This window comes from Hippocampus guttulatus, chromosome 19 (assembly GCF_054856545.1).
Source record: "Hippocampus guttulatus isolate MCC_2025c chromosome 19, RoL_Hgut_1.0, whole genome shotgun sequence".
Lineage (NCBI taxonomy): Eukaryota > Metazoa > Chordata > Actinopteri > Syngnathiformes > Syngnathidae > Hippocampus > Hippocampus guttulatus.
In genome coordinates, this window is record NC_141279.1 from 3539762 (window position 1) to 3564919 (window position 25158).

A 25158-nucleotide genomic window follows, 5' to 3' on the forward strand; every position below is an offset into this window, starting at 1 on the left:
AAAAAAAATAAAAAATGTTACTCGGCACTATTACGGCATTCTGTGCGTCTTATTTGACTGCTGTGAGAAAGTAAGACGTAAGCACTACTTCCTAATAAATGCACTTTTTTTTCCCACTGTTGAGCGCAAATATCAACTTGAAACTGATGTTTTGATCTATTAACATTTTGCTTAGTTCAGGGAAATTGGTGTCAAAATTGACGATACAGTATTACTGTGTGAATGGCTTCCTGTCGACACTGTCCACAGTATCTAAAAAGTCTACACACCCCTGATCAAATGCCAGGGTATTTTTTTGTTTGTTTTTTTATGGAATGGCACGAGACCAAGAAAAATATGATTTTTCTTAAAATTATACACTATTCCAAAAAATTACACCATTCATATGACCTGTTAATCATTACAACTCAACAAGACTTTTTTTTGGGGTGGGGGGTGGGGGTCACTCTTGTCCAAAAAAAAAAACTGAAGTGTTGAGTGTGCACGCTGGCATCTGGGATATGACTGTTCAGAATTAATCAAGCTTAATTGAATTGATGTTAAACGGGAGTTCGCACACGATTGCCTCTTTTTGAACGCCAAATCAATTTTAGATGTTCTGGTAGGCTTTTTTCTAACAGTTTCGAATTTTTTCCCCCCATGTTCGAGCAATTGTTTGCAAAGGTTTGTCCTAACAGTGAGTCCTATTTACATTTTTTTGTTTGTTTTGTTTCTAACTTCCTCCAACTAGTTAATTCTCCTGAAAGCAGAGTCCCTGCCAAAGTGACCCATGAACTGGACATGAACCTTGTGGAGAGTAGAGATGCCAAACTATTATGAAAACTCCACTCCAGCTGCAGTTTTTTTTTTTTTTTTTTTTGTTATAATCACAGTATGGAAGACGCATGCAAATGATGCGCATCAGGCAGAAGATAGCGAGGAGGCATGCAGCCCACACCCAAATGTTGTTCTCTGATAACAGGCGAGGGAAAACACCCCCACGACCGCGTACTCTTACACTACTCCTAGTTTACTTCGGAAAGAAGGAAATAATTCTCTTGATGATATCTTTTACTTTGTGTTGTGATAAAACGGTTTATGACCTTTTTTGTTTGTTTGATTGTTTTTTTGTTGTTGTTGTTGTTTTTTTGATTTTGCATCTCTTTTGTGGACCACTTTTATATTAATTTTTTTTACCCCCCCCCTCATGTGCAGTAGCTTGCAATGCTGTCTAAGAAGGAGAAAGAGCTGCTTGAAAGTGTATGGGGGCAACTGACTCCTGCGGCTGAATACATTGGAGCGGATGCGCTTCTTCGGTAGGTTCAAACCTTATCCAAAATCCGAGAGCAACACAATTTGTGTCGTACAATATTGTAAGTAGAATAGTGATGATGTTGACATTGTGTGACGGCGAAATGACATCATGGTTTTGGTGTGTTTTAACGCTCATGAGAATAATCAAACTCTCGTCTAGACTGACTTTTAAAAACGAAAGCCATTCTAAACGGACCTTGAAAAGCACCGAATGAATTTTAGAATCTCATTCATCGTAGGCTACTAGTAACACGGGGTTGTGAACTCTGGAACAGTTTTCCCTCACTATAGCATGTAGTTGTCCACTAGTATGCCAAAGTTGTCTTATTAACAAGGACAAAGAGTGTAGGCATCCTTGACCTTCATTTTAAGAACTTTGAATAATTACGAAATCGCTTGATGAAAAGTCTCCTGAGTGTTTATTTTGAAATCCTTGAGAAGGTAGAGGGTGGCCCGGTGGTCCAGTGGTTAGCGCATCGACCTCACAGCGCAGAGGGACAACGTTCAATTCCAGCTCTGGCCTCCCTGTGTGGAGTTTGCATGTTCTCCCCGGGCCTGCGCGGGTTTTCTCCGGGTACTCCGGTTTCCTTCCACATTCCAAAAACATGCATGGCAGGTTAATGGAACACTCTAAATTGTCTCTAGGTGTGAGTGTGAATAGTAGTTTGTCTCTGTGTGCCCTGCGACTTGCTAGCAACCAGGTCAGTTACGCTATTATGCCCTTGTTGTTGTACAAGTGCAGAGAATTGTACGCACAAAAGAGTGTCCTATCCGCACCTAAAGATGGATATCAAGTATATTAAAAAAATGCTTTCAAAGCACTTCATGGGATGAAAAAAAATTGTGAACTAGCCCGGATAACTCGTGCTGTACTAGCACTAGCATCAATGCTAACACTGCAATTATCTCGTACCCAGTCCTTTTTTTGAGCGCGCTCTTGTCCTTGGATTGCGTTCTTGTCCTCTTTTTTTAAAGTCTTGAAATATGCAGTGTTCTTGATTTGATCAAATAAATATTTTTAGACGGCGCAAACACTAGCGTAATCTGATTTCGGTGCCACAGCAAACCTCGACGGGCTCGTTTGGGGAATTTGATTTAGCAATCTGCGCCATGATAGGCGCACCGGTGTAGTGAGGGCGTATCATTTGACATTCACCCAGCACAGCTGCCAATTGGGTTTGACTAAGGTGGAGTAAACTTTATGACTGCTGGAACCACGTCTATTGGTGCGGGAAGTGTGAGTCAATTTTCTTGAATTTAATCAAAATTCAGGCAGACTGCCCTCTGCATTGATGTGCAGTGGATGCCATCGTATTCTATTCATAAGTATGAAAATAGCATGCATTGAAACGTCTGAATCACTGCAGAAATCAATTCAGACACACAGACACGTACGATGTGGGTGGGGGCGATCTCCAGGTGCCCGCCTCGCATATCTATGACTATTCGAGCGAAATTTATGTCATTCATCCATGGAGGTCTGCTTGCAGTTCCTTCTAAACATACTTTGCTTTCCTCGACCTGCCGCAGGACACGCAATTTATTTCATTTATTCTCCTGCTATGTCAAGGATAAGTTGCTTTAGTTGGCGGTCAATGAAGATGGCCTTTTTTTAAAAATGCACCACGCCGCACCTATTTCATGGCTGTGCAAAAAATACCAACACTTAGTCTAACCCACCCCAGCACAGATTTACACTGCATCCTTGAACGTTTGCCATTGATTTATGTGTCTCATGTGATTCTCAGAATGTTTACGGCCTTTCCCGGGAGCAAGACGTACTTTTCCCACCTAGACATCAGTCCGGGCTCCAATCACCTCTTCACCCACGGGAAGAAGATCGTTCAAGCCATAGCCGAGGGAGCCCAAAACATCAGCAGGCTGACGGAAACTCTGGCGTCGCTGCAGTCGTTGCATGCCTACCTGCTGCGGATAGACCCGTCAAACTTCAAGGTATCTGCACCAATTTGAAAGCGCATGGGTTATGATGTTATAAAGATGGCCGCCATTTCAGTCAAAGCGTATGAGGGGCAGCCTGGTGGTCGACTGGGTTACGCGTCGGCCTCACAGTGCAGAGGTGCAGGGTTCGATTCCAGCTCCTGTGTGGAGTTTGCATGTTATCCCCGGGCCTGCGTGGGTTTTCTGCGGGTACTCCGGTTTCTTCCCACATTCCAAAAACATGCATGGCAGGTTCATGGAACCCTCTAAATTGTCCTAAGGTTTGATTGTGAGCGCGAATGGTTGTTTGTCGATGTGTGCAAACGGTTCAGGGTGTCCCCCGCCTACTGCCCGAAAACACCCGTGCCGCTTGTGAGGATAAGCAGTTAGAGTAATGGATGGATGGATGAATGTTTAGAAGAGAATTCTGTTAAGATTTTTTTTTTCAAACTATGACCACAATTACCTTGAACATGAGAAAAAAAACCCTTGACTTATAATTTAACAATCTTTAATAGTTGTTTATTGGGTAGCTAACCTCAAAGTGTCAGTTTTGTTTAAAAAAAATAAATAAAAAGTAAACATTAGTTTTAAAATGTTAAATCGTTGAGATAATATCGATGATTAGTCTTCCTTTCATTTCAGGCATTAAAAAAAAATAGTAAGCATGTCAAGCCTGAAAATAATAAACATCATCGTAAAACATAAAATTAACCAGAGCAGCTTGGAATGAGTCGATGAGTTTTTATTCATGATCTACGCGGTGTTTTCCCCTTCTCCTGCAGCATTTCTCCCAGTGTATGCTTGTGGCCTTGGCTGTTCACATGGGCGAAGACTTTACGGAGGTCTTGCACGCCGCAATGGACAAATTCCTGTCAGCTTTCGCAGCGGTGCTCGCTGAGAAATACCGATGAGACTCCACCGACGTACAGTATGCAAACCATTTCATGTATAGTATTTATGGATGTATTTGTTGTAATAAAATGTGGAAATCACATGACGTGATGTACTTGACACTCTGAAGTCGGGGCACTGTATCTCTCGAAACAGGGTGAGATGGGCGGGTACACATTTTAATTATATTATCAGAAACATATATTGCAGAGTGAGCATGGAGCCAGCGTTTATTTCGGTGCGGGGTGCAACACGCCTTCAAACGTCGCACGCGTCAAATCATTTTGAAAGACTGTTTACGTGCTTAGGTGCTGCTGATTGGGGTTTTTTTTTTCCTGGGGGCTAAATGCAGGAGGCATTTATTTGTTCAAGTGGGCGACATAGAAATGCACACTGGGCTTCCTTAACTCATTCAGTACCAGCCAATTCTGGACCAAGTCTAAAAAGACGTTTAAAAACGTCTTTGGGAGTGAATGAGTTAATTGTGTCATATATCCGATACCTTGCCTGGCATATTTTCTGGAGCACAATCATAGGTGCCCCAAAAGCCAATGAAATAAATGGCATGCTAGTTGTTTTTTGTTTGTTTGTTTTTTGATCTAGGTATTTTCTGTCTTTTACTTTTGCTTCCGTTCAAAAACATAGCTGTACTTTCTACTCCTGACTTTGTCAAAACACATAGACACCGTGTTTCAGTTTTATGCTGCTGAAATCCAGAACAATGACAATGTTCAAATGCAGGCTGAAAACAGTTTAACATTTAGCGATGTACAGTGCATGACAATCGAAGACATATTATCTGCACGCCTCGCTTTCAATGAGTGTAATGGATTCTCTGTTTTATGAAATTATTTTACTTGCTCCATAATTCCAGCCGCTGTACTTTGAATTGCCTTGCCCACAAATGGTGCTCTACGAATAAACACGCCTTGCCTTGATGTTGCTCGTGAATCCGTTCTCTTGTGCCAGTTGAAAAAATAAATATCGCTAGCTTCTGGCGCGGAAAATAATACTTCATCTTATCTGAAAATCATGTGCAGGAAAGGTTTTTTTTCCCCCCTCCAGTTGTTAAATTATTAGCTACTTGAAGTCAGTTAACAACATGAGCCAAGGTCGATAAACGCATCATTTTGGATTGAATAATCCCCCAAAAAATAACAAAAATCCATTGAATTAATTTTATATCCATTTATAATACAAATAGTGGATCATACCTCCAAAACAATCACTTTTCAGAAGACTCCCCAAACGTCAGGTTTTATTTAATCATTAACATTGCATCATCAGTGGACAAACACATTGTACAGTTGAATGAAAAAAAAACATTTAATTTCCCAAAATTGTCACTGGAGGTTTCAGGCCGGATGCCGGCGACACAGCATATGAAATGAAGCTTAAACATCTCACCCAGTCGTCTTTTGCAACTCCTGAAGACATTTTGTGTCAAGCAAAAATACTTTGTTGGACGTTTTATATTTCGATAGGTGTCACCTGCTGTAGAGCAACTGTCCTTCTGTTTGTGTGTGTGTGTGTGTTTTTTTCCCCTCTCTCTTTCCCCAGGGGGTCATCATTTGAAGACGTGGATGACATCAAGAAGATCCCGGAAGAATCCTCCTAAGAATATATCAAATCATGTCAAAGAAGGCCGAGTAAGTGCATTAGATTTAAGGAGAGTGACTTATATTTGGCATATGAAATTTATGTTTGGTGGCACCGGTCCTGGAATTTTTATGACACACCTTGTTGGACTGAGAATGTTGCTTTGGGTGACACACATCGTTAAGGCTTTGGGACACTTGAAAGATATTAACTCATTCACTCCCAAAGACGTTTTTAAACGTCTTTTCAGACTTGGTCCAGGATTGTCTGGTACTGAATGAGTTAAAAATAACGCTTATTTTAGGCTTATCTGTCTTCAGGGCAATTAGTTGTTCTCTTCCTCAAGATACCCAAAAGGTTTTTTTTTTCAGCAGGGTTTGTGTGGACTTCATTTTCTGTTCTTTGTACTAGTTGTTCTCTTCGATAAAAGAAAAAGGGTTAACTCTCACGAGGGAAAGCATAAAAGCAAAATCATCCACCCAAAATTTGTAGAGCAGACTTTATCTGTTATATTTGGGATCTAAGTTGCTCATCTAGGAAGAAGGGACAAGTAAAATTAAAAATTCCATTTTTAGGGGGCAATTCGGTATTAAAACAAATATTTCGGGGTCACTTTTACTCTCGCTATATTTTGTCTGAAGGCTACTCAGTGACAATGTGAACATTTTTATGTCCTTTTTACAATATACGCCCCGAAACTGGCTGGCGACCAGTTCCGGGTGTAGTCCGCCTTTCATCCAAAGTCATTCATTTTGACCTTGAACGGAATAAATGCGATGGGGAAAAAAAAGATCGGTTCCAACTCAATTTTTTAAAAACTCTTTCATGTCCCCTGTAACCTGATAACATGTTAACCTTAATTCATTTTTTTATGATTCTCACGGTCGGTCATTTGCTCTTCGCCGCTCGTTGAGCCGTGATATAAAAAAAAAAAAACAGTTCCACCGATTTGCTTTAGTGAGCTTTTATTTCGTTTTGGAGAAGGCAAACATATGAAAACACATGTGGAATCCCCATTTCGAGCGTCTGAGATTTAGTGGTACTGCCTTCCCAGAGCGGACACGACCACGGACAAGAACTTCTGCCAGGAGGCCTGGATGTCTGGGTTGAAGCTACTTCCCATTTTGGCGGCAATGACGATGGTCAAACAGTCAGCCAGCAACTACGCAGGGGGGATACAAATAAAACAATTGAATTGAGATTTAGGATTGTGATTAAATCGTTTTTGTGGGGGGCAAACTGGAAAAAAAAGATGCTCTTCTTTACCTTGAAGTTATCGGGATCCACGTGCAGCTTCTCGGAGTGCAGCTTGCTCAGCTCGGCGTAGGTTTCCTTGATGTTGTCCATGTTCTTCAGAGCCCGGTCCAGACCGTGCAGGATCTTGGTGCCGTGTTCGGCAATCCGGGGGTTGTTCTTGATGGCTTCGGCATTGTAGAGGTTGCCGAAGGCGCCAAAGTATCTCTGGGTCCAGGGGTAAACGATCAGACACCTGCAAGACCGAGGAAAAAAAAAGCGATCAGTTCAAGAAGGGGGGGGGGGGGGGGCTTGCTAGGCAATGTCGTTTAAATTACAAATACAATCGAGTCCCCGGTTGTACCTGGTCAGAGCCTTGGGGCCGTCATCCTCGTAGATCAGGCTGGCCATGATGTTGCCGATGGCACTGCGCTCTTGGTCGGTCCACACAACCATGTTGCCGCTTGTTTTGTTTGGTTCAGGCTTGGAGAGAAAAAGCTGAATAGAGTTTGAGAGCGTCGTGGCGGTCTATTTAAACGTCTCCGGGGGTCCCCCCCCCCTCACCCCCCGCCCTGAAGGAGAAGCCGCTACGATAGGCTGGAGATGGAAAGCGTCTGATAGACCCTAGATAGAACCTTCGAGAACTTTCTAGATGTTTCCACACAGACTTTTTTCAGACATAAAATGCATATAAAAAAAAAGAAAAAAGTCATTTAGACGAAATCAAAGTCCATCATAAAGCTGCAGGGGAAAAAAAAAACACATTTAAAGTGTTCTTGTAGATGTGTGGATTTGAGTACTAACTTATTATGCCACCACTATGACCATAATTTGTTTTAGATTCCATCCGGTATCATCAAGCGCTGCAAGGCGTACTCTTTCACTTTCATTGTGCCCTAAAAATTGTCCTTTAAAAAAAAAAATGTATTTAATTTACAGGAATTAATAGGTACTCGGAAATGAATTAAGCAGAACGTCCACACTCATTGAAACATTTTTTTTCTGTTCAAGAATGCAAGTCACTATCTCATAGAACACATAACCCCCCCCCCAAAAAATAACATTATGAGTATCATAATCGGTTTTTCATCATATTTCAACATCACAAATCTAATTTTGCATGAAACATCTCATTTACTGCTGTATTAACCATGACTGAAGCAAAATAATTCGGATCATTCCCAAATCAGTTTTTATGTGAGCGGAATGTTCTGACGAATTTGTTCAGCTTCGATATGCTTTTGATTGATTTCCATTTGAAAACAAAAGTCTAATATTCTACATTTTATGAAGGTGATCCACTTCCCATGAATGTAATCTGAAATTATAGTTTGAACTGACGTGTCGTGTCAGTGCAAACGGTTGAAAACATCACAATAACATTTTATCCACACAGCTTTTCTGCTCTGTTCTTTGTATCACTGCAACAATTGACAATGTTTATCATCTTATTTACAAAAATTGATCTGATTTTTATATAAATAGCAATTACGTCTGCAGCCGCCTATTTCACTAAATATTCAAACTTGTCTTTGGGCTTTTCATGTTTGAGTGTTATCTCAAGGAACCACACCGGTGTTATCTTGAGGAGCGCCCTCTCCTCCGCCCACTAATCCACTGCCAAAATTCACATATGTTTTTGTGACAAAGATACCACAAGGTTGTGAGCAGGATCAGTTTTTTTTTTTTTACTGCAAATTTAAAAAGTATGTGAAGCAAGAAAAATAGGGTAGAATAGAATAAGCCGTAACTAGTTTGGCAATGGGGAAATTCTGGTTTTATCGCAAACAAGAAGACCGTAACAGCGCACTATACTATCTGTGTATCTGTCTTGTATTTTATGTGTATTTATTTATTTTTTTACAATTGTTCTGTTTGTTATATGAACAGAATGTTTAACTGCATACCATGTGTGTGTGTATATGTATATATTTATATGTATATGAGTGTGTGTATATATATATATATATATCAGGAACAGTAGACACTGGCATTTTTACGTCCCAACTATACATGACTCAACAATTCTGTAGTTAGCCATGCCCTTCCAAAAGTATTGGAACAGTGAGGCTGATTCCTTTATTTTTAATTTGGATTAAAAATATTTGGGGCGGGCCGGTAACACAGTGGTTGGCGCATCGACCTCACAGCCTAGAGGTACAGGGTTCAATTCCAGCTCTGGCCTTCCTGTGTGGAGTTTGCATATTCTTCCTGTGCCTGTGTAGGTTTTTTCCGGGTACTCCAGTTTCCTCTCACATTCCAGAAACATGCATGGCAGGTTAATGGAACGCTCTAACTTGTCCCCAGGTGTTTTGTGGTTGCTCGTCTGTGTGCCCTGCAATTGGCCGGAGACCTGTTCAGGGTGTACCCCGCCTACTGACGGCTGGGACAGGCTCCAGCATGCCCCGCGACCCTTGTGAGGAGAAATCGGAAAATGGATGGATGGATAAAAAGAGATCACCATTTCAGCTTGTTGTTCAAGGTAATTATGCTTGCATCTAATACACAACTTTGAAAAGTCCACTTTTTTTTTTTGTTTAATTTGTCCATTTTCCTATGTGCAAAAGTGTTGCATTCTGCTTTTGCAGAAGAGAAGATTTCATGAACAATAGTACAGAGATTACACCAAAAGATGCGAACAACACATTTGCTGAAAAATCGGAAGGCTAAGCCGGAATCTCAAAAATTAGGGATCAAAGTTTTTTTTCTTTTTTCAAACTGATGAGACAAAGCAACTGAAGTTACTCAAACAAGCTGCCAAAACAACAAAGGAGTTCATCAGGGGCATGAAGTTGAGGATTTGAGACTGGGCGGGACCATGTCTAGCTGATTGTTGAGGAGAGCAACAAGGTACCTGTAACAGTCCACTGTCCTTGTCCTGGATGTTCACCAGTGTCGTCAGGGCACTGCTGTCTCAGCTAAAATTAATTTGCCTTGCTGAATTGCTTCGAAGATGGTTCCGCTGAGAACAGCTCACGCCATCAGTTCTCCTTAATTACTGCGATTATCATCATCATCATCATCCTCCTTATTGAGGTGGACCATAATCATTTTCGGAGTAATTATTTTTTTTTAAGATAATGGGTACCCGGTGAGTTAGCTGGTCAGTTGGAGCACCTTTGCTTTCATAACACGGTATGCCAAATGTGCACTTCTCTCATTGCGATTAAAAAATAACAGTGGTACTGTCTGACCATCTGTAACATTTCTCAGCTGGAAAAAAATGTCAGCTAACTTCTACCTAACTACAAAAACAGAGACCCACGGTGAAACGAAGCAAAATACCAGCTGAGCGATGGGTTGTATTTTTAAAAAAATCATAAAATACCCTTGTATCACATAAAGCTGACATCCGTGCATGAATAGTGTCTATGAATGTTTTTTTTAACCAAGTTATGGACGAGAGCTGCTTTTGAGAATAAGATTTTATTTTGAAAGTAACAGTCTCATTTTATTAGAGGACAAAGTAAATCTGCAACTTTTCCCTCGTGAGACAATTCATTGCACTTATTAGAATGATCATGTCTTTGTGACGACCCCCCGCCCCCCACCCCGTTACTGCATTCCCCTGTCAAAATTCTGCACACCACTTAAAATGACATGTTTCTGCGATATAAACAAATAAGATCGTGATCAATTACTTCGAAACTTTTCCCACCATTATATGTGGCATGCATTTGTGGGCATCAAATTAAATCTGTTAATCGTAAGTTGTGTGGGGATGAAAAACGAGCATGCTGAACTTCTGAAGTCAGTGAGACAGATAATCATATTATACACACACCGTAGGTTTAAATACAAAAGGTTTAATTAATTACAGTATCTCCTTATATTAGACATTTTATATACATTGGGACATTCTATCAAACTTGCTTGCACACTTCTGTACCACATTCCACACACGCAAGTGTTTGGATATATTCAACATTGTGGAAGGGTGCCGTCTCAGTGTTGGCAGTCTTCGTTTGCTTGTCTGGGAGGAGGATCTGCCAGGTCTTTGAATCCCAGTTTTTCCAGTGGTTCCTTTGTCATGAGCTGACTGCGACACAAGATAAAAGCAAAAATGAAAGTAAGCAGATAATTAAGTAAACATTTCATTAAAAAGAGAACATTAAAAACTCACTGTTCCATACGGCATTCCAGGTAGGCTTTGGACTGGAGTCGACACTTGGAATTGTCGAAGCTACTGTCTCGCAAACATTTCATGAACGTCTCCTTGAAGGGTTTGCACTCTCCTGGAATCCAAACAATAAGAAGCACTGATTAACATCATCGCTCAATTAATGTTTCTACTCAGTGACATACACATTTAAACACACTAAGTTACACAAGTTACTATCGTAGAGATAGCTGCTGTGATCGCACCCAGAATAGTGTCGCGTTACAAAGACGAGCATTACAAAAGCAAATTGTGCAACGTACCAAAATGATCTAATGGGAACGACCCTTTGTCAGGCGGTCGAGGTTGAAAACTCTTGGACCCGAAATTCATTGCAGTAGACATGTTTTGTTTTTAAAAGACGATAGGAGCAATTGTCGCAGATGTGACGTTGGGGCGCGTAGTTATGGCGTCATTACTTAAACTCTCAGCCATTTTAGTCGAGCCTTGCAAAACCGATGACCTTCCACAAACGTTTTTTGGCTACATTTGGTTCGAAAAGAAAGTCTCTGCAAGAAAAACAAACACATCTAATACAATAGTATAATAATATTAATACAATCCGATGATAAGGATACCAAGAAGACTGTTTCATCCAAAAACAAATGCATTGTCACAGACCTCAACAGTTTGTGCAGGTGTGCACCTTATGTTGTGTCAATAGTGCGAGTGGTGGTGATTTTCCTGTCGACATTTATTTATTTTAGTGACGCAACATCACCACTTGGTGTCTCAGTGAGCATGCATGGAGGGATGATGGGTTTGAGATGATTGTAGCCAGCAAGGCACCACAGTAATAAAGCCATCATACACAAGAGGGAGGAGAGAGCGAGAGAGGGAAAGAGAGAGCGAGAGCATCCGGCTGACAGACAGGTGATGGTCTGCTCTGTCTGCTTGCCTCCAGTCGGCGAATGTGCTTGTGTCGACCTCGGGAACGCTTACCATGGAACCGGAGGTGAACAACCGGCTCCTGCAAGACGTGCTGGCCAGACCGGACAACGAGATGTGCGCGGACTGCGGAAACCCAGGTATCGCAAATCGTTCTTGATCACGGCACACCTCTTGACACAATGGACTCGCTGTCATACATACTGTATATCAAATTAGAGGAACAGCAGATGAAGAGAGACTTGACTTCGTCAGACCTATTAACCATATAAATCACTGCGTGTGCGTGTGTTGTCATGCAACTGTCCTCTCATGAACCTGCTTTGTTCCTGCTCGAGTGTGTGTGTGTGTGTGTGTGTGTGTGTCCATAGTGAGGTGATGGTATGATGTTGTAGGCTACTGCGAACATCATTGGATCTTATTCGTCAAATTCATTTTGCACAACTGGGGCAACAATACAGAGAGGTCCTCATTTTCTGTTCCTACAGTGGCGATTTGACTATAAATTGTAAATTAGAACGTCGCATACTCTGTCACGAAACTAAGACAACACACTCCTTCAGTTGTAAGAACAGAAAATCTTTGTCAACAGAAATCAAATGAAAAAACAAGCAAGAATAACAGCAGTAACACAGCATGGCTTTTTTGCTGCTTGACAACATATTACTACTATCCACCGTGAACAACCTCATTGTGCTACTTTTGTAACCTCAAAATGTCAAAACGCAAGTTTAAATTTGCACAAAAATCACTTCTAGACTAACAGTAGGCACACACCTGAGCGTCTTTTTGTGCCGCGTTGTGATATTCTTATGTCACTGCACAAGCTTGCTCATTGTACTCCTCTCATGCCTTTCTTGAACTTTTTAACCCCCCCCCCCCACACACACACACACACACCAAATGTGTGTTGTTTTCTATTCCTCCGCCCCTCTTCTCCCAGAAGTGATGTGTAGCCAAAGTGGCCACAAAGGTTCCAGGATGGGCTGAATGCCCGGCACTTGGAGGCGCGCCCACCAAAGATGCCTTGATGGTTCCTCTGAGGACTGGCTGCAGCAGAGCAACACTAGAGCCAGATTTGCTCTGGCAGACTTGAATGCAAAATCTGTGAAAACTCAAATAGGGGCGCTTTGTAGACCCGGCCCACCACTTTAAGTACACCTGCACAATCTGTTCTTAAATACCTTTGCCCAAAATATGATTTGACATGAGAGTGGTATTCGTGCATTTTTGAAATTCTTTTTTTGTGCAGCCAGTACTAGCGCCATTTACATGTATACAATGCCGATCGGTATGTTGTCAATCAAAAGCCGCAAGTAGAAATTCAAACGGAATCTTTGAGCTTTTGAAAGCTGATGTCAGGAATTCAACCACAAAGATAGTAAGCTCCGAAGCTTACTATTATCCAAATAAAAAGCTTTTTCGCCTTGATGATGAGTGACATCAAGCTGATGATTTTACGCGGCTGTGATATCCCATCAGTCACTCGGCTCGTGGCATGTACGAATTACTTTGCCCAGATATAGAAAGAACCCCGCCTTGTACTACTAATTTCTTTCTCCTGGTGTTGTCAAAAAGCACTGTGGCGGTGTGTGCTGAGAACAGTGACCCGTGTACGTATCCCGCGCATGCGGTTTAGTCAGACGGGCATGAAACGGTCTGACTCAGACAGCGATGACCTCACCGTTTGATGGGTTGGTTCAGTGTGTACTCTGTTCTGTGTTTTGTAGCCGTCTGAAATGTTATGAGGGACATGCGATAAAAGCTGACTTTTTAATAGCTTTTATGCAGGGCAGTTAGGTCTCAGCAGAAAAGGGCAGGTTTGTATTGTTACGGTAGGCCAGTGATTCGCAAAGCGTGGCCCGACAACCACAAGTGGTATGTGGGTCCTCTCTCATTGTATGCGAAAGTCCAAGTCAAGTCCAACTTTATTGTCAAATGTGCTGTATACAGCACAAATGAAATTTCCTCCCTCTTAAACAGACAACAAGAGGAGCCGCTGCGGGTGCCCGTGCCGCCATCAAAAGAACACTTAACTCATTCACTCCCAAAGACGTTTTTAAACGTCTTTTCAGACTTGGTCCAGAATTGGCTTGTACTAAATGAGTTAACATAAAATGACAAAATAATACAACACATAAAACAGTCGTGCCGTCTTAACCACTTTTCCTCCACTTTGTTGTTTGAAGCAGTAATAGATCAACTTTATTTGTTGTAAGATTATGACATTTTTTTAGCCTAAAAGTGTATTTTTCCAAAAAAAAAAAAACAAAAAAAAACACCCCGAATTTGAAGTTTTCCCATCACTTTTTTTGTAATAAGACATTTCTTGAAACATATGTGAATGTTTTCCCCAAAACTATAGATTTAAAGAAAAAAAATACATAAATTGCTTCTCATAAGATAAATGAAGGATTTTTAGAATACCTTGCATCACGTTTAAAATTGCTCTTGTATTTCATTTGATCAGATTGCGTCGGCATACTGCACCTAATGTCACGGGCAATTGTAGATCTGCATTCCCAATTGCAGCGCGTCTTATCGTCTGGCGCTCTGCTTTCACAACGCTTTTTTTTTTTTTTTTTTTTGGCTTTTGCTCACGGTTAGCACATTACGTCTCTCGTAAGCTTTTTGGATGTGGGCAGAATCAAAGAAACTGCAATTCAGGGTCTAAGTGTACTTTTCCTCAACACCCACAGGCAGCTTTCTGCTGCCGTGTGCCGTTAGTGTCGGAAAACCTTTCGCTAACTGCTTCCGAGGCTCAGAAAGCCGGTCGAGTCGATATCAGCAGATGCATTCAATGCTGTTTGAATGAACCGTCCGCTAAAAACTCAACTCAACTTAATTTCCAGAGCGCTTTCAAACCAACCACCAAGATATGTTATTTTTATTTTTTTTGCAATTAACGTCAAATGCTCTGGCGAAAAAGCCAAGAAAAAAAAAAGTGTTTATTCCTCAACAGCAGCACGAGTGCTGCGCCTCCTCACTCGCTCTTTCATACAATGAATTGAGAATGCTTTCTAACTCAAAATACAAATAATCAATCATTGGCTCATCGATCTTTATGCCCATCCTTTTGTGCACGCCCGAGACGAAACTGCGATCCGGTGATGAAACTGCAGGCGTGTCGTTTCTGTTTATTGAATTTCAGCCGATCTGTTTCCTGTTTACGAGCGAAACAGGATTTCCTGAAAATGACATTTTGCCATGCTCCCGTGCCTTTCGAACAGACGCACAAAGAAACCACCTGTGCTTTCAATTCATCTGTACCCTGAAATCTTATCGTTGCCCTAACAGTACCTCACCCATTCCTCTTCTCTCCTTCCATTTTCACTGCCCCTCTCCCTCCCCACCAAACTCATCCGGCCTTCAATCCCTCCTGCTTGTTTACTTGCCGCAACCTCTCTCCTCTCCTCTTCCCTTCTTCCCTTTTGCCTCCTCTTGTCTTCTGCCTGCAGAGCCAGACTGGGCATCACTGACACTGGGTGTGTTTGTTTGCCAGGCCTGCTCGCTCCTTCATCGCGGCATCCCGCACATCAGCAGGGTCAAGTCGATTCAGGGCACGTGGGAAGCCAGCGATGTGGAGGTGAGGCTCTTATAGCGAGCATTAAAGGTCAGTGGAAGCTGTACCGGCTTGCATGCGCTATCCAAATGACATTTCAAGGAGACGTGATGAAAAAAAAAAATGTCACAGTTGATAGATGGGCAGTGACCCATCCTTTTTTACACACAAGCAAAAAGTTAATTTTCCATCATATGGCGCCTTTAAAGTTTAACCCTTTGAGGGACAGCGGTCACTATGGTGGACAGCTTATCATGTTATCAGGTGAGAGGGTTAAAGAAAACCACATTTTGGTGAATATTGTACCAAAGTTAAAGCTGGTTATTAGAGATACGTGAGGTCATCTCTTCGGATGTTGAAACAGGCTGTCGGGAAGGAGCTTGTGGGGTGCGGGCTGGTGGCGATATCGTGAGTCATTCAGTGAAGGTTGAGATGTGAGGTGGCAATAAATGGGCCCGAGTAAGGGCTGAGTGTTAAAAAGCAGAATGGTGAAATCATAGATTGGTGATAAAAGATGCCTACCCCCATCTGCAATTGAGTAAATGTCCCTTGCCATGATATTAGAAAAGATGGTGCTGTCTTTGGAGTATTCAGCGAGTGATATACTTTCAGTGATCCAATTCAAGAATAAGTCCCTGATGTCTAATTTTACAGCAGAAACAGTTTCGAGCCACCCGCTGGGAAAAAAAAATGAAAATGATATGTGGTGTGTGCTTAATACCAGCACACATTCGACAGTCATTGCCATGATTTTTTTAGTAGGATACGTTTGACGCGAGCCTCAGTCAAGCGATTTTAGATGCATAGAGAATATCATATCATGTGTCTACCTTTTGGATATTTGTTTTTGGTCCAAATATTTTTGTTGAGGGCGACCCGGTGATCCAGTGGTTTAGCGCGTGAACCCCACACCGGCTCTAGGTGTGGAGTTTGCATGTTCTCCCGGGGCCTGCGTGGGTTTTCTCCGGGTATTCCGATCTCCTCTCACATTCCAAAAACGGCAGGCTGATTGGACAATCAAAATTGTCCCTAGGTGTGAGTGTGCGCGCGGGTGGTTGTTTGTCTCTGTGTGTCCTGCGATTGGCTGGCAATCGGTTGAGGGTGCCCCCCGCCTAGTGCCCGAAGACGGCTGGGATAGGCTCCAGCACCCCCCCCCCCCCCCCCCCCCGCGGCCCTTGTGAGGATCGGAAAACGGATGGATGGATATTTTTGTTGAGCTTTTAACATTTGACTCAAAATCATCCCTGAAAGAGCGCGGCGGATTAGCGGTTCGCATTTCTGCCTAAGAGTGAGGAGAACATCTTTGCACGGAGTTTGCATGCTCGACTTGCGTGGGTTTTCTTCGCGTATTCAGTTTTCATCCCACATCCCAGCTTCTTTGCTTAATTTAACCCTTTCCTGCACCCCGCAACCTGATAACATGATAAGCTGTCCGCTGAAGTAACCGCTGTCTCTCAAAGGGTTGACTCGAAATTAGTGTGAATGAGTGGGTATTTTTCTGGATGTGCCCTGTCATTGTGACTGGCAAACCAGTCCAGGGTGCAGCTGAATGAAAACAAGCTGTACAGGAAATAAACGGATGAATGACACTGTTTTCTATCTCTCTATCTGCTGCAATGTTTCAGAAGCATACAGGTTGATGATGCGATTGGGGGTCGGGGGGGGGGGGGGACACTTGTTTCTGTCTTGCAGCTTCTAGCAGATTTGGGAAACAATGTCGCTAAGGCCAAATATGAGCAGAATGTTCCGGCTTTCTACTACAGACCAACGCATACTGACTGCAAGTAAGTAGACTCACTGACTAATGAATAAAGGCTCTGGCATCCCACAGACCATATCAACAGTGCATATGATGGGCTTATCTGAATGTTAACCAGGGATGTGTCACAAAATCATATGGGACAATCAATTGTCCTGAAGATGAACATGTCAAGGGACCAAAAGAAGAGATAGGCCTGTACAACGATCCAATCATTTCTTTTTTTGCGTCAAACTTCAATAGCAACACAGCCCGGAATCACTTTGGGATACTGAGCACTCACTGTTTGTTTAAATGTGCTGGCAGCTATTGGCACAGCAAAAAAACCATGGGGCTGTTCCATTATTCGAGTTAATTAAGGTCAAGAAACAAACACGTATGCAGGATAAAATAGCAAAATATGTTTGTGGCCCCCTGCATTTGGAAAGATAGGCTGAACGAGAAATTCCTTTTTTTTGGAGTCTTAGAATTGAGGTGACTGCTCAGTCACCACGAAAATGCGGATGCTGACATTCCTTCTTGCGTGATGACTACATATGCAACTTCCCTTTATAGGTCAGAAAAGGTCACATGATTACAGTGAACCCTTGCTATTCGCAGAGTGAGTGCTGCAAAAAAAAAAAAGTGTAAGGAACTGATGTCCTCCAAAAGGGCGACAAGATGGCAGCAAACATTTGAAACCGAGGAGATCAAAAAGCACACATTGTGCGTGTAGAATGTCAACAATCATCAACCCGTGTTACATCAATGACCGTATTCCCTAGTTATAAAGTTGAGGGTCATCAGTGGTATTAGGTAACATGTTAGCATAGGCAACATGCCGGCAAAGATGGACAAGCAAATATGCAAATATTTTGACACAAACGGTATTTAACCCTTTCAGGGACAGCGGTCACTACAGTGGACAGACAGCCTGTCATGTTATCAGGTTGTCATTATTGGTGTATGAAAGGGTTAATAAATCTTGGCAAGGTAGATTATAAATGATTCGGGCTGTTTCGGAGCTGCATCAAGAGGGGAACGGAGACATTCTTTCAGTTTCAGAGATGCGCGATTTGCACTCAAGGACATGAATGAAAGCAGATGGGCGGGAAAAAAAAACGAGCTGCTCAATATGCAAAAAAAAAAACGTTAGCAATTAGCTTCCTATGTATGCCGCGAGAGCTAGCATAACAGTGGGTTAACGGCATGCCGTTTTCTTTTCGACCCAAATTTGCTAAAATTGCATTTTTTTTTTTTTTAAGGGAACAGAGGTGAAATAAATTGTAAAATTTATGGATAGAAATATGGTATGATATTTATTAACGTGATTGAAGCCTAAAATGAAATGAGATTTTTGGTTTTGTTTGAAGAATTACATTCGTCACTATGTGGGGGGGGGGGGGGCACACTCACAACTTTGGCCTGCCTCCCAGTTATTTCACTATGATCGGTTGCAAGCTGGAACCGTGAGACGTGTCGTTGCTGTTTCCAGGATGCTAAGGGAGCAATGGATCCGAGCCAAGTACGAGAGGAATGAATTTGAGTTCATCGAGAAGCAAGAACCTTACACTGCAGGTACGGCAAGAATCGCTTTGGCTTTTGCATCGTGACACATTGCAGGATGAAATCCCAGTGTGGTCATATTTCCTCCAATATTGAGCCATTGTAGTGATTTTTCTCAGCTCCAGAGAGAACCAGGTACCAATTAGAGATTTTTTTTTTTTTTTTAAACGAAAGGGTAATGAGATTTACATTTGCACAGATGAATTTTCATATTAAATATAACAGATTTTCCTTTATGTTTCCACAATAAAATATGAGAGAGAATCTGCTTCCTATAATTTTGATTTAAAGAAAAAAAGAACCATCTGCGAGCGCACACACACACACACACACACACCTACACGCACACAAATTACAAAATACATTTTGTGCAAAGTATTAAGTCATTCTATCAAGCTTTCATCATCGCCGCCAAGTTGCATCTGTCTGCCTTTTGTGCGTGGCGATTGAGATAGGATACTGGCAGTAACCCGGCCTCAGCGGTAGGCCAATATCAGCATTGATTGTAAATGCAGAGGAGCGAAGTCGAGGAGAGTGTAACGGGAAGGAGTTGTGGGTGGGGGACAATGAGGCCAATTGATTAAAGAGGCAATGCCAGCGGAGGTGAATGTTTTCATGTCAGAGAGTCGCAGACACAAAGGCTCATCGCACACACACACACACATGCAGTTCGTACTGTAGCCCACCCGCCCAAACGGTAAAATTGGCACTTAGGACAAGAAGACAAAAAGCAAGGCAGCCAAGTGCCAGGGAAAAAAAGGAAAATGGAAATGAGCAGCAGGGGCGGGAGAACAGAAGACATGCAATTACCCTACTGTCATTTATTGTACACGAGTGGGGTTTGATGTTAAAACTGAATGTAACTAAAACCATGCTAGTCAATATTTTATTCCAAACAATGGATCAAATGACTTTCTGATGTGCCATTACCTACGTTTGCAGATGATTGGTAATGGGGCGGTAATGGCTTTGCTTGAAGTGATCAACCCGCTGTGGGTAATCAAACCACAGTTTCTCTGCCTTTAATAGCGATGGCTTTTTTGATCACCCTTGCAAAGGCCTCTTTTTTTTTTCTTTTTTTTTTTTGTACGCCCCAATTGAGAGGCGACATCAGACTTTCTCCATGATCACACCAATTATGACACTTAGGAACATGAGCCTCATTAACATGCACAGCACAATGCGATGTCGTTTTGTATCGGCTCTCGTGCAATGGGTAACAATCGAATCGATATAATGAGAAAAATGAACTTTTGAGTTGAAATCTCACCTGCTGGGTTGGGCTCCGCTCACCTGTGAAGCGCATGAAGACAAGCGCTTTGAAAGAATAGAATAATCAGGATTTAGATGCTTTTTTTTATTAAAACCCTTTCATGTAACCTGATAACATAAGATGTCCTCTGTCGTAACCACTGTCCCTGAAAGGGTTAAGTACAATTTTTCTTTTTTTAGCTCGATCCAGATTTTATTTCGTGCAACCACATGCCCAAATAAAATGGAGCGATTTTCAACATGCCATTTTTTTCAGTGTTTGAGCAAATGAGTGCAATCAAAAATGTTGATATTTGTCATAAAAACATGTCTGCTAAAACTCACAAATGAATCACGTGAATTGACAGTCTCATTTTTTAAACGACGGCCTATATCTTACCCAGTTCTTTATTATTATTTTTTTTTATTGCAGGCATGCTTTGCTGAGTCACTTATTGATTGATTCATTTATTTATTTTTGCAGAGGCGTCCTCCGGTTCAAGACGCAGATAAAGCATTGCCTGACAGAAATAGACGAGTATCGTGAGAAAATGGAGACAACGTAGGCTGAGCCTTCGGGCCAAAATAAGAGTAAAGAGGAATAATGTGTGCTTAAAATAGAACAGAATATTAAGAACAAGGAAATTATCTGGCAGCGAGACAGTTTGTGCCTTGCACTTCCTTCCACATTCCCTCTCGGGTACAAGATGTCACCGCCACTGGTTCAAAATGTTCTCCTCGCCCGGTTTACTCGAAAAACATTCATTTTTCACCGCTCAGGATACCGTGAGGGGTTTCTATGGAAACGAGGACGAGACAACGGTCAGTTTCTCAGCCGAAAGTTCATCCTGTCCGAGAGGGAGGGGGCCCTCAAATACTTCAACAAGCAGGATGTGAGCACGATTCTGCTTTTGATGCAAAACACGTGTTTGCTTTGTAGCCAAGAAGGTCAACACCTTTTGTTTTTGTTTTTTTTTTTGTTTTTCGTAATCGCAAGGCCAGGGATCCCAAGGCAGTTATGAAAATCGAAACCCTCAACGCCACCTTCCAACCGGCCAAGATTGGCAACCCCTGCGGCCTGCAGATCACCTACCTGAAAGACAACAGCACAAGGAACATCTTTGTCTACCACAGCGACCCTAAGGTGTGTCAACCGAGGTCATTGTCGGTCAAGAAAATGAACGGTATAACTAAAATTAAAAAAAATATTTTCATTCACGAAATACAATCAAAAATGAAAATGCTTTAAAAAAAAACCTAACTTTAATCATCATAAAAATGTCCGTGTATTAAAAGGGGAAAAAATAAAGCTAATACTAAAACTAAATCTTGCTCTAAAAACTAATTGAAAATATTCAAATCCCCAAAAAACGAAATTAAAACGAACTCAAATGAAAATCCCAAACTACAATCCCGCTGATTTTAACACATGCACATTACAGTTGATACACATTTTATGGATACTGTACACTGACAGCACCAATTTGAACACATCGGCAACAATAACACGATTTAAATCAGACCGAGATGGAAAAAAAATAGAAAAATGGCTAATTGGGACAATTTCAGACAGTTTCACTTCGGGGTGTACTCGCTTTTGTTGCCAGCGGTTTAATTAAACATGAATGGGTGTGGTTTGAGTTACATTCAGGAGGGCAGTTAATTTACACGGTGATGCAAGATCCCCACTGCTGATTTTACATTACTGGCAACGCCATTTGATCAGTCTTGCCCCCTGAAAACATAAATAAAATATTGACAAAAATATGAACGATACTGTAAATACGTCATGATATCACTGTCGATTTTTCATCCAGTGTCCACTTCAATGAAGTAGTGTTTTTTTTTTTCCTATTGTCATGAGGGGCTCTAGGTTACAACCTTCGCATTAATCCGGTCTTGTTTGCACCTCTGAATCATTCCGCAAATGTCACATGCACACTTTTGAATGAACAACTGCAATAGAGAGTAAATAGATCGAATTAAAACAAGAATCGAGCGAAGCCAGAGGAAAAGCGTTGCTGTGTGTTTTAGAGCACACTTATGCCCTCTGCTGGCCAAGTGGTGGAACATCCAGTTCATCGGGTTCAGTCAGCCTCCTTGAGACGGTATCGATGCAAGGCTGCAGCAGCATGCACATAACCAAAGTGCGCTTGACGACATCATGCATATGATCTTAAAGTCTTTCCAAGCAAATATAAAAACATGGTTTTGTTTCAAATCAGCTGTTTGTTTATTTATTTTTTAACCAGGAAATGGTCGACTGGTTCAATGCAATCAGAGCGGCCAGGTTCCACTACCTCCAAGTAGCCTTCCCTGGAGCAAGTAATGAGGAGGTGAGGATGGATGACTTCATTGGAAAAGGGTGTTGGTGGAATTCATGCGTTTTGTAGCCTTTTTTTTTAAATTATTATTATTATTGGGAGCATTTTCTGCAAGTTTTTTTTTTTTTTTTTACATTTTAACCATTGGTCTCAAAGACAGATGAACCAGGACTTGGCGTTTCAATTATTCATATAGCCTCAGCACTGAAAATGCATATTAATCTAGCGATGTTCTTTCTTGAAGTGCAAATTGCGGGACCGCAGCTAGGAAACCCATGTTAAATATTTGATCCATGCGTCTTTTTCAATTTAGTTTTGTTGCTTTCCAGCTGGTGCCGAAATTGACCCGAAACTTCATGAAGGAAGGCTTCATGGAGAAAACAGGCCCAAAGGTTTGTATCGTCACCGATTCCCGACCGTGATTGCCGCAGCATGTTATTGTGTCCTAAGAGATCTTCAGGAGATCCGCGGCAAATTCTTCAATTTCACCAAAATGCTCCCTTTCTGAATTACAAACAATATTTTCATTTTTCGACACACTTGACGTATCGTAACAGACAAGACAATGAAAATGGACTTCCACTAGAATGTGCAATTCATTTGGTGTATCCACTGTTGCCGTTCAAAGACCAAGATTGTCTCATTCACTTCCCGTTTTTGACGTTGACTTTTGCTGGCGCAGCACACAGAGGGCTTCAAGAAGAGGTGGTTCACTATGGACGACCGACGACTGATGTATTTTAAAGACCCCTTGGTATAATCCAACTCGCACCTTCTCTCCACCTTTGGGACTTTTGCTGACTGCGGCAATGTTTTCTTTAACTCGGGCTGTCGGCGCTTGCCGTCCCCCTGCAGGATGCCTATGCTCGCGGCGAAGTGTTCATCGGCAGTAAAGAGAACAGTTACACCGTTCTGCCAGGCCTGCCCTCAACCATTCAAGGCTACCACTGGAATCACGGCATCACCATCGTCACGCCAGATAGGAAGTTCCTGTTTGCCTGCGAGACTGAGGCTGAGCAACGAGACTGGATCGCAGCCTTTCAGAGAGTCATGAATCGACCGATGAGGCCCCAGGAATACGCAGGTACGGAGGCTTGGCCGACATTATTCAAGTTAAACTGATTTTTTTTTTCTCTGTTTATCAATTAAGTTTCAATTTGTCTCATATATAACCATGAGAAATTTTCCGAGACTTTTAAAACCACCTTTTTTGAGGCTTTAACCCTTCCGGGGACAGCGGTCACTAAAGTTAAAGCTTATCATGTTATAGGTTACAGCAGGGGTGTCAAACTCATTTTTTTGTCGCGGGCCACTTCGGAGTTACGGCTTCCCTCGGAGGGCCGGTGCAAATTCTCAACGTTATTTATTACCCGTGACAATTTAACATTTTGTTCCAGAGTTCAGCAAGAATCATGAAAGTTGACACCCATGATTTGCTCCCGCGGGCCACATAAAATGATGTGGGGGGCTGGATCTGGCCCCCGGGCCTTGACTTTGACACGTGTGGGTTACAGGGTGCGTGAGGGGGTTCAGGAGATATTTTTTTCCCTCAAAATTTGAAATAATTGATAGGTTCTAATTGTCTTTGACTTGCTTTAATCAATAATCAAGAATTGCTTGACACACAGTATTTCCTGTCTGGCTGAAATGAAGTTATCATGAACTCCGTGCAGCTCTGCTTACCATTTTGGCTTTGGCATGATAGCAGGGGCGCCACACTTTTTTTTTCTTTTTTCTTTTTGCAGATGTGTGTGTTTCTGCTTGTGATAGTGCCTCTCCCATGATAATGCTTCATACAGTTTAGCTCGGCTGTCACATGAAAATTGGCAGCCAAGATGTTCCTGTTATGGGGAGAGAAAGCCAATGTAGTGGTTGTTTATCATGTCACATTTTCAGAAAATACTTATTTGTTGTTGTTTTTTGTTTTTTTTTTACAGTGGAGGCTCATTTTAAACACAAACCTTGAGGCCTTAGAAAAAAGCAAGACCGCAGCAGGATTTGACCTGGTCACTTTCGGATCAAAAACAGACCACGGACTGTGGCTTGAGGCAAGGGGTGGGCGTTTACAGGAGTGGGTAGACCACCATGAGGAAAGATGATAAGTCACACAAGACAGGTTGACATCATTGAACCCGTTATGTAGAAAACGAACATGGGACTCAATGCTCCTTTAGCTGATGTGAGGACAAAGAGTTTTTTTTTTTTGCAGGAACCTGTGGGAGACATGTCGTCCCTGTCCTGGAATTTTGTCTTGTGAAAGGTTTCACCTCCCTCAACTCTCATGTCATGAATTGATATTTACCCAGGTTGAGTCATATTGCATTGTTGATTTATCGACTGCAGGGTGTGTGTGCGTGTATGTGGGTACATTTGAAATGAGTTGGAAACCATGCTAAACCTATATCTGCAAAGTACTGTTGATCACAAATATGCATTCAAAATACAAATTCTCAGTGACTGGTTGCTTTTTAATATAGCTGCGGGAAAGTTCTTTTTAAGCCTATCCAGTATATGACAGCTGTTGCCTTTATTTGTTCTCTTGAACTCATTGTGAAACTGTTACCGATGCGTTGAAGGATTGTAATGTGATGGGACTGTGTTTACGAGTGTTTTGTTTATTTATTTGGCCTTTTTTTAAACGATGATGATCATTTAATCACAGTAATTGTTTGTTTTACTGTAAGAACCGAATACATATGAACGCGTCATGTGT

The 25158-nt window shown here is 41.9% G+C and overlaps 4 protein-coding genes across 4 annotated transcripts; 2 read left to right on the forward strand and 2 right to left on the reverse strand.

Moving 5' to 3' along the window:
• Positions 1-859: 859 nt before the first annotated feature.
• hbae4 (hemoglobin alpha embryonic-4) lies at positions 860-5063 on the forward strand. Its single transcript, XM_086099497.1, has 3 exons — positions 860-1295; positions 3042-3246; positions 4017-5063. The coding sequence occupies exons 1-3, from the start codon at positions 1204-1206 to the stop codon at positions 4143-4145; spliced, it is 426 nt and encodes a 141-aa protein (XP_085955623.1). The 5' UTR covers positions 860-1203; the 3' UTR covers positions 4146-5063.
• Positions 5064-6672: 1609 nt separating this feature from the next.
• LOC147189575 (hemoglobin subunit beta-1-like) lies at positions 6673-7472 on the reverse strand. Its single transcript, XM_086138837.1, has 3 exons — positions 7322-7472; positions 6991-7213; positions 6673-6886 (listed from the first exon to the last, which is right to left on the reverse strand). Exons 1-3 carry the CDS (start codon positions 7411-7413, stop codon positions 6758-6760), a joined length of 444 nt encoding a protein of 147 aa, XP_085994963.1. The 5' UTR covers positions 7414-7472; the 3' UTR covers positions 6673-6757.
• A 3271-nt stretch (positions 7473-10743) lies between these two features.
• On the reverse strand, positions 10744-11539 carry cox19 (cytochrome c oxidase assembly factor COX19). The gene is made up of 3 exons (XM_086137853.1): positions 11380-11539; positions 11081-11192; positions 10744-10996 (listed from the first exon to the last, which is right to left on the reverse strand). The coding sequence occupies exons 1-3, from the start codon at positions 11459-11461 to the stop codon at positions 10903-10905; spliced, it is 288 nt and encodes a 95-aa protein (XP_085993979.1). The 5' UTR covers positions 11462-11539; the 3' UTR covers positions 10744-10902.
• A 316-nt stretch (positions 11540-11855) lies between these two features.
• On the forward strand, positions 11856-25153 carry LOC147189577 (arf-GAP with dual PH domain-containing protein 1). The gene is made up of 11 exons (XM_086137848.1): positions 11856-12144; positions 15463-15590; positions 17259-17350; positions 18800-18882; positions 20902-21014; positions 21119-21265; positions 22374-22457; positions 22775-22837; positions 23128-23199; positions 23301-23529; positions 24383-25153. The coding sequence occupies exons 1-11, from the start codon at positions 12060-12062 to the stop codon at positions 24409-24411; spliced, it is 1125 nt and encodes a 374-aa protein (XP_085993974.1). The 5' UTR covers positions 11856-12059; the 3' UTR covers positions 24412-25153.
• Positions 25154-25158: the final 5 nt, after the last annotated feature.